The sequence below is a fragment of the Alosa alosa genome, chromosome 6 (genome assembly GCF_017589495.1).
Source record: "Alosa alosa isolate M-15738 ecotype Scorff River chromosome 6, AALO_Geno_1.1, whole genome shotgun sequence".
Taxonomy (NCBI): Eukaryota; Metazoa; Chordata; class Actinopteri; order Clupeiformes; family Clupeidae; genus Alosa; species Alosa alosa.
Genome location: NC_063194.1, coordinates 4,171,378 through 4,180,843, shown reverse-complemented (window position 1 = coordinate 4,180,843; position 9,466 = coordinate 4,171,378). Strand labels below are relative to the sequence as shown.

At 40.8% G+C, this 9,466-nt stretch overlaps 1 protein-coding gene across 1 annotated transcript; it reads left to right on the top strand.

The window, feature by feature from the left end:
• Window positions 1-5,016: 5,016 nt before the first annotated feature.
• Window positions 5,017-6,822, top strand: prr15la (proline rich 15 like a). The gene has a single exon (XM_048245845.1). It carries the CDS (start codon window positions 5,106-5,108, stop codon window positions 5,424-5,426), a length of 321 nt encoding a protein of 106 aa, XP_048101802.1. The 5' UTR covers window positions 5,017-5,105; the 3' UTR covers window positions 5,427-6,822.
• The last annotated feature ends 2,644 nt before the right edge of the window (window positions 6,823-9,466 follow it).

Sequence of the window (9,466 nt, the reverse complement as noted above, 5' to 3'; positions counted from 1 at the left end):
GCATTGACTTCATGAAAATCTTTTAGAAATCAATCGCTGATGTGTGATTGTTATATTATTTCTTTTTACTGAAGTCACAAAGGAAAGAATATGGGTTAAGCAGCAATGCAACACAGTTCAAAATCAATATTTGTCTGAATTCTCTTTCGATAATCAACCACTGTAAACTCATTGTGTATCAAACAAAAAAACTCCGCTATCAGGGCAGGGCTGAAACTGAAACTGCTGCAACTTCAGTGTAGTATGATTCCTGATTAAGTTCTGCCAAACAACAGAAACTCAATGCTTCTGATATGGTTTGGGTGCATTACAAAAAGTAGTCAATGAGTGGAGTGCACGCACATCTACAAAATTCAAACTGGTGCTGGGTATAAGGGTTAGCCGACAATTGAAAAATAAAAGGATACCCGTACACTGTTGTATAAGCTCCCAGTGTGGTTTATAAAGTTTCGACCATAGGTCAGGATACCTTGTTAATAAACCATGTTAATTAATGTTGTTAATACCTTGTTAATAAACCACTCTGGGAGCTTATAGAACAGTGTGCGGGTATCTTTTTATTTTTCAATTGCATTACAAAAAGTACCATGCCTTGTGAATGCACACCCTTGGAGTCCATATTTGTTTGCCTATAGTGGGCTCTCATTGTATATCACTGTGAATGCAAACATAATGTTGCATATATGCTCAGGTTACTCCATGTTTGCCAGCACAGCTAGTGGTGGGAAGGTAGAGCAGAAGCCTCCGCTCTTAGCTTGGTGGCCTGTGCACTTTCAGAACGAAGTGCACAAATATCTCTTAGGCCTGTGTTTAATGTAAAATAGCATATTTGACTGAAAACTGTGATATATGCCATGACTCTGATTTTGCCTGGCACTGTTTGCAAAGGCGTTTCATACACCTTGTTGGCTGTCTGGCAGTAAATGTGCCAAGCCACATGTTCAGCACATTTGAAATGTGGTCTCACACAGCTTTGTAGGGACTCTGCCTAGTCAAATGAAGGAGAGCCAACGCTGTACAGTTATGCAATCTGTTCAGTGTTTCTTCATTCATTCACCCAACGAGGACCCTTCTTTGGGGCCACACATTCAGTAAATATTTGCCCGAGACAAGTGAGGGTATCTGGGAGATAAGTGGAACTGGGCGAAGAAAACAGGCCAGAGAAATATTTCATGCTCCTTAAGTGTGCAAGGACAAACAGTGCTATCAAGGGTGAACTTAACCCCACTGCGGCGCTCACGAGTAAAAACAAGTGCACTGGTTGGCGAGTCCACACACTTCACTTCAGGACTCTGTAGAGGGGCCCTATGCATGGCTCTCCACTGAACTTGTGAGGAGGCCACTTTCAAGCATCTGAGAACAGACACATTCCTTAGATCAGGGGTTTTCAACTGATGGTGAACCAGGGACCACCATTCTGACTAATTATGCAACACCAGGACCACCACTAAATAAAAATACTGATTCCCACATTGGAACTACAATACTGAATCCATGGTCATGGACCACTAGCAAAGTCCTCACGGACCACTGGTTGAACCCCTTCATTTCAATTGAAGATATTACACATGTGGGCTACTTACAAATGTCCACACATCATAATTCTTTACAGTAAAATGCAGTATGCTTCATGTATTGGATTTAATGCTGAGCGTACATTGGTCAGCAATATGGTGGAATTTTTTAAATTAGTTTTTCTCTGAGCATTGAGATTCACCAGCACAGTCAGCAATACTAGGCCAAAACATGTTTTATTGGAAGTACATTGGCTGCATATGGGAAGTCATACAAAACCACATGAGTGAATTCTGGCTTGTTTAGTTCTGAGTTGAAGAGCATATCTAAGCTGTGTGTGTGTGTGTGTGTGTGTGTGCAAGCATTCATGACTTAGGGCCTGTCCTGCTAACTCCCACACAATATGAAGTAGGCCTAGTACATGTAAAGTTAATTTTGTTAATAGTTAGTAATAATAGGTTGTTAACATTATGGCCTGCTATTCTGTCAGTGCAGTGTGAGTGTGTGTGTGTGTGTGTGTGTGTGTGTGTGTGTGTGTGTGTGCACATAAGTAAGGTCCTGTGTGTCTGTGTTTGATTTGCATGATTTGGAAACGTGACTAGGAAGTATTGTGGTCGAAACTCGGGCCCGGAAACAGTGATTCTTTCAAAGTTCATCCAAACACCGTTCCTCTATCAGATTGTCCTGATATCAGGCGTTTCCTCTGTAATGCACCCTAGAGAAGCTTCCCTCTCCACCATGAGCTTCTGTGGTGATAAAGCATGTTGCCTTTGCCCTTTGAGACAGAAAAATAGCCTCCTGAGGCTTTATCACAAAACCATTAAACTGGGTTAATGTGAGTGGGGATTACGTGCTGGATTGCCCTGTGTGGGCGTGCCGACATGATTGCATGTGTATTGTATCTGTGTCTGTTTGTGAGTGGGAGTTATTATGAGTATGTGTTTCTGTGTTGTGTATGTGTATATACGTAAATGTATCTGTATGCTTACTAATAAGAATATTGTACGTTTGTGTGCGTTTGTGTGTGTGTGTGTGTTTGCGTGTGTGTGTAGGGGTGGATGGGTGGCTGTATGTGTGTATATGTGTTTGCTCTAAATATGACTAATACTTTTGGGTTAATGTCATAAATTCATTCAAATTGAGAGCTTTTGTTTATTCTGCATCCTGGAATGGAACACTTTCACACAAATGTTCTTCCTGTCGTCCTCCAAGCGTCTACCAGCTCCACATACATCAGCATGATGGTGGTTTGCTGTAGTTAATCATAAGCTATATGTCCTGAGACAACAGTGATGCAGCAATGGACTGACATGACACAGACCTTTTGGTACTTAATCCTTTTATTTACAGAAGTCATCCCAGTCCAAATTAATTATGGGTCATTTATTTTTTTGTAAACTGGCAGATTTTCCAGTCAATGAGTTCTTTTCCGTATAGCCTGACCTTTATTCCACATATGACAATCTTAGCTAACGTTGTCCTGAGTGTTGTTTTGCATGACTGAGACATTACGTCCCAGCCATAAGCCCTGTGTTGGCTACTGGTCTTTGTTTGCTGATGCATGAACCCAGAGGGACCAAAAGTCATCAGCAGAGACTAGCGCCATTAGCATATTGTATGGAAATGTCCACACTGTTGCCTGGTAACCTGAAGGAAACAGCCCACTCCTTCCTACTGAAAAGAATGAGGCACAATGCCATGGCCTTTATCTCTTTCTCTGTGTGTGTGTGTGTGTGTATGTGTTTGTGTGCGTGAGTGTGTGTGTGCGTGCGAGTGTGTGTGTTTGTGTGTGTGGGTGTGTGTGTGCGTGCATGTGTCTGGGTGTGTGTGTGTATATGTTGTGTGTGTATGAGGGAGAAGTTGAGCAAGATGGAAGAAGCAATAGGAGTGTAAATGTGTGTGTGCTTTTGTGTGCCATAAATCTTTATGTCCCTGCACATTGTGTGAATCCCTTTAATTTGCACACTGCACAGCCATATTTTCTTCCAGCCATACTTCTGTACATGCAGTGGAAAGGAAAGACGGTAAATGTGTGGGTGTGGTGAGTGTTTAGGGGGGATAGTAAACAGGGTTAATTAATTTTAATTTATTACTTTTAAATTAAGCAAATAAATGAATAAATTCAGCCTCCTTGGGTCTGCAACTCATCCGTTTCAGTTTCTATGGTAAAACACACTAAAGTGCAGGCTAACACACACTCAGACAGAAAGACACATGCACATGTGCACATATGCATGCATGCACACACACTTCTGCACTGAAGAAGATTTAGTTATTCCACATGGACCTAGATACATCCAATACCAAACAGCATGGTCTCTGTATTGAACAGGATTGATAGCTTACAAACTACAAAATCAGTAGAGCGTTAATTTTACAAGAAACATAGCCACACTGTCGAAAAACTGACTTGACTGACCTGTCCATTCATCACCAACAAAATTGTCCACTAATCATACAAAATACAATATTGAATCTCTCTGAATTCCTCACATTGGCAAAGGGTGTTCTGAATGGAGTTCTAAAAAGTATAATACTGTTTATAAGTCATATATGTTTTCTTGATATGTTCACTTTTTCACGAGTTTTATCTATCAGTGCCCTAATTATGACCTGTCACAGACCACTTCACCTCTCTCTACACACACACACACACACACACACACACTGGGTGGCAGAAGTCCCAGCCCATCCTTGACCTCACACCTTGCGTATCTGTGACTCGAGGAACAAGCCTTATGTTCCCACTTGCTAACGAGGATTAGCCATTAGCTCATCTCATTAACTGAGTCGGCTGCTAAGGAGGCTTTGTGAAACACAAGGCCGGCCTGAAACCCAACACCGAGTCGGTGCAAACCGCCATATGGCGCCTATTGAGTGACACTGAAAAATTTAGGAGCTCTCACCGCCCCCTGGTCCAGATCTGTATGGCAAAGCCATGTTAGCTTCTCCGCGCTAGCTCAAGTTTCACGTGTATTACCCCCCAACCCACCCCCACCCCCACACACTCACATTCTATTATCTATGGTACCACACTGGCCTACTCTGGTGTAGGTCTGACCCATATCACTAGTGAAGGTGAGGGTTTAGGTCAACTTGATATGTTGGATAAGATGATGTCACCGCTCTAGCTGACTAACTGTCCAGTCCATGGTAAGTATAGGTTGATGTAAACATCTTCTCTAGAGCTAAAAGGCTTGCAATACTTTTATTGTAATTGTCAAAGAGGGACCAGAGAGAGATATGAGTGAATATCCATACATATTCTCTCCATATTGTCCCCTTGGAATTATACGGTTCTATCTGCGTTCGGAGTATTTCTGAGATTCAGCTTCAAAGTTTTAGAATTCCATAGTTATACTGAGATGTGAAACAAGCCTCTTTAGATATAGCATCCAAAAATGCCTACAACTTCAAGACCTCGCCTTATTAAATTGTCACAGATTAAAAATATGTCAATAACTCAATTTTCACACACACACACACACACACACACACACACACTCCATCTTGCTATCTTCTCACACAGTCTCTCTTTGTCTCTTCTCCATAGATCTCTCCTCCTCTCTGTTCCGTCCTGTCGTGTGGAGATGACTGAGCCGGGCCCCAGCTGGTGGAAGCTGACCTTCTTGAGGAAAAAGAAGTCCGAGCCCAAAGTCCTGTACGAGATCCCTGCCGAGTACGGCAGCAACACAGGGCATGGGCCCGAGGGTGAACTGCCAGACGACAACCAGTTCAACGCCCGTCTCGAGAAGATCGTGGACAAGTCGGCCACCAAGGGCCGTCACGTGAAGGTGTCCCACTCCGGCCGTTTTAAGGAGAAGAAGAGGATTCGCTCCACGCTGGCTGAGAATCCAGAACTGTTCCCCGCCACTCAGGCCAGCGACGAGAACCAGCAGAGATCCCAATAAAGGAGACTAGAAGGTGTAGTGGATAGTCATGTCCGCAAACAACTCTGACAAAGATAGCTAAGCAGATACATCAGACAGACCTCCACACACACACACACACACACACACACACACACACACACACACACACACACATAGTCAGACATACACATGCACATACAATAAGGACATGTGAGGATGTATTATATATTGAAAGCCTTACACAATTCAGATCCATTGAGGCCAAATTCCAGCGCATACCAAAGACAGTGTGTGTGTAGTCTGATGCCAATTTCAGCAGGCATGATGCATCTAATATCCCATTAAACAGATTAAAACCTACAGCACACACACACACACACACACACACACACACACACTATGAACACACTAATTCATATAGTGCAGTGTGGAGGTTAGGTTTCATCAATGTCCATCTGAAAGAGGAGATGTCAGATTCTCAGAGGGCAACCCATGGTCCACTATAACCTACACAAACAGTTAAATAATTAATACATATAGTCAGTGCAAGCATGTAGGGTTTTAACCAATCACAAGGCGGGTGATTTCCACTTACTCAGGCCTATTGTCAGCCATATGCACCAGATTGTTGTGCTTTTTATTTGTATAAAGTAAATAGTTTACATATTGACCGTTTCAAGAGAGTTCCATTATCAGCATCATAATTGTTCCCACAAGGCTTCCATTTTAACATTCCATATGTTATCTTAATGAAGCGGAAGTAGATTGGGAACAAAATAGAATGTTCGAGCATTGTTTTTGTTTTTCTTGTTAAAAGGGTCTATAAAGTCAACAGTTCCACAATTCCACTTACAATCAGCATGAACAACTTCGATAGTTTCTATTGGACTATGATTGGTTAGACTGTCTCTATGGTAGACATGACCCTTTATGGTTGAATCATACTGGTGCTCAGATAAAGGGATTGTAAACAGATAAACAGATCAAACTAAAATAAAAACAGATAAAACTAAAATAAAAACAGAGCTATCTGTTTTATTATCAATTTTATTTGGTATGTCAGGGATTTTTTAAAAACATTTTATCATATTTTGAAGACCATTCAGACAATAACAATGTAAAACCCCACATACTCCAGTGATCTATTTTTTTTTATCCTCTTATATTTGTTTATGTACAATATAAATGTTCAATACTACTTAGAGGAAAACTTTAAAGAGTGGAGCTAACAGTAGTCAATTAAGCTTTATATTTGAATTGTTATTCCGATGACAAAGTTTTCCTTTTGAAAGAAATTTTCAAAATGTTGTGTTATTTCATTTGACTGTACATTTTGGTTTAATTTGTAAAATATGAAAGAAACTGAAATATGAAAATATGAAAGAAAGTTTTTTTTTTTTTATATGTGTCAGAAAATAAATATATTTGAATCATTTACTTAGTCCTTTTCCAATTATAAACAACATTTGAATTAGCTCCTGAGGGGTATTTCACAAAACCTAGATAAGGGATTAAGCTGGGATTTTTAGGTTATCCTGGATGAATTTAGCCTCGACTTGGTTTCACAAAAGAGATGGCACATAGGTTACCATGGGGATTTATTCTCTGCACCTAGCCTGGTCCCGACCAGGCTAACAGCCAAGCTAAGTTAATTCTAATGGTAATTATGTTGTCTTATTGGTTCAGCTAGCTGTCATTCAAATCCTCCGTGCTAATTTTTAAGGAGCTTTATTCCATTTATATACTATCTGCTAAATGTATTTGCTTGCAAAACAAAACAGATTGTCTGCCTACTACCATATGGTTATTATTTTAATTATGATAGCCTTATTAACATAGGCCTAGATACTTGTTGTTTGCTTCTTTTGTTGATAGACGTTTGATAGCCTACTGTAGTTGATTGGAAGTGGAGGGGCAAGTTTTCAAAGGTGTTTTCAACTATAATATTAAGGTATATAATACTATGTGCATCTTTGCAGTGGCAAGCGCTTTCTTAATGATGTGTGCCGAGCCAAGGAAGCACTCACACGTGGGTGCATACATAAATTCAGTTGGTCAACCACGCCTACTCCTGCTGTTTTACAGAAATAGCCATGATTCCCCATTCCAAAAAGGACAACTTTACTTCATTGTTAGTCTATATCAAAATCAGTTGTTCACTGTGTGTGAATGACGCTATTTTCCGCATGTTTTTTATTCCAACCGTGGGCACTTTGGAGCAGAAACAAGAATGCGCACACATCCTGACTTGCACCTGGCTTGACATAGTCGCTCCTACTCATCCTGGATTGGCATTAGTGAAACAAGTTGAGCTAGGATGACCAGACAACGCTATATCAAACCTCGCTTTATCACTTATCTTGGATGTCTTAATTCTACGTTTGTGAAATACCCCTCAGGTGCATTGGTGTCGGTGACATAAACAGTTCTTTCTTCTGTCTGTGACTTTCCCTGCATAGCCCCATTTTGGGCAGGCACGCCCACTTTACCTCGGAGTACTTGAGAGTACCCCGAGGTGGACGTACCAGAGCCCGTCTACGGAGAGCCTTGGCACTTCCTATTAAGCCTCATTATATTGACATCGGTTGCAGTTCCATTAGAATTCCACTGGGGGGGATCGCGGGCGAGTGCAGGTTGAATGGGGGTCTATGGAGCTAGATGGCTAAATGTATCTCTTTCACCTGCTTGTCGTGGAAGAATCTTAGATTTTATTGTAGTTTATGCAAGTTCAATATAGATTTTAGATCTAAAGTTGAATGAACGAGTACTTATGTCCTTTTCATTTCTTACAGGGGTCGTTGTTGCCCATATCACGCTAGCATTGTGCTAATGAATGACATCATTGACATATTTGAAAGGCTTTTTAGAAGACTTACATGACTTCAAAAAATATAACAATCAACAGTGTGTATTTTCTTTGCCTCTCCTAGCGAATGCAACATTCAAATTACTACTCAAAAAATGATATCAAGAGAAAAGTGGATATTGAGGGGTAAAGCTCCATAGACCTCAATGCATTCTGCACTCGCCTGCGAGCGCCCTCAAGTGGAATCTGAGGAGGAACTGCAACCAGTCCAGAAACCGGAAGTAACCAGACAGTGCCAATTCTCTTCCTATTAGACATTCTCTGGACGTACGACCTTACAAGAAACATGGCTGCGCCCATAGTTGAGATGAGATGACACGTATTTTTTTTGCATATGTACTGTGTTGGTCATGTTAATGTTGATGTAATGCTCTTACACACTAGATTACATTGCTGCTTCAATCCGGTCACCAATTCATGCATTGCACGGTTTTGCTGTGCCTGCTATACAATGTAACAATTTGTTTTCCAGCCGTTTAGCTAGAGGCTACATGTAGCACAAAACAATAACAATGACTAGCCTCCTGCTAATGCCCCCCGTGGCTCGAGAGAAACGCGTTCCAATAGCCACTCATTCCTACATGTTGTACGAGTGGGTGTACGATGATTTACAAGACAAATAAAAAGCAGCATGATTATGCACTATTGTGGGTAAGTTATTCTGAAGGTAATACAAGAAGCAACCTCACAATTTAGAGGCCTTCTGATATAGGCAAAGCTAGTGTATGTATTGACAGGATCTATCTGGTTATACAAACTGGGACTTTTTCTCATTTTGAAACGCTCAAACCTCCGGCACTTGTAATACATACTTTTGTGGCCAGAGCCCAACACAAACTAAATGGATAGGTCAACTCCTTACTTCTCATCCAGTTGACCTCATTTGATCACGATATACTGAAAAATTAATATCCAAAATACAGATCCAGATATATAATAGCCAAAAGCTTTTACCCTTTCATTGTCAGAATCATGATGCCTATCAGAACCTCATTCAGATATTTTCCATTTTATTTGCTGCTGCAACTCATTCACTGAGTTTTCACAGCAGCTGAGAACGCTGGTATGTTACTACATTCTAAACATAATGTTGTCCTGATAGTATCTCAGTTAGATATGTAATTCAATGACACATAGTGAATGAACTCTGGGCATGTTTACAAGTATTTATGAGAATAGTGACCAAGGAAACATAAGATTAATTTACCACCTT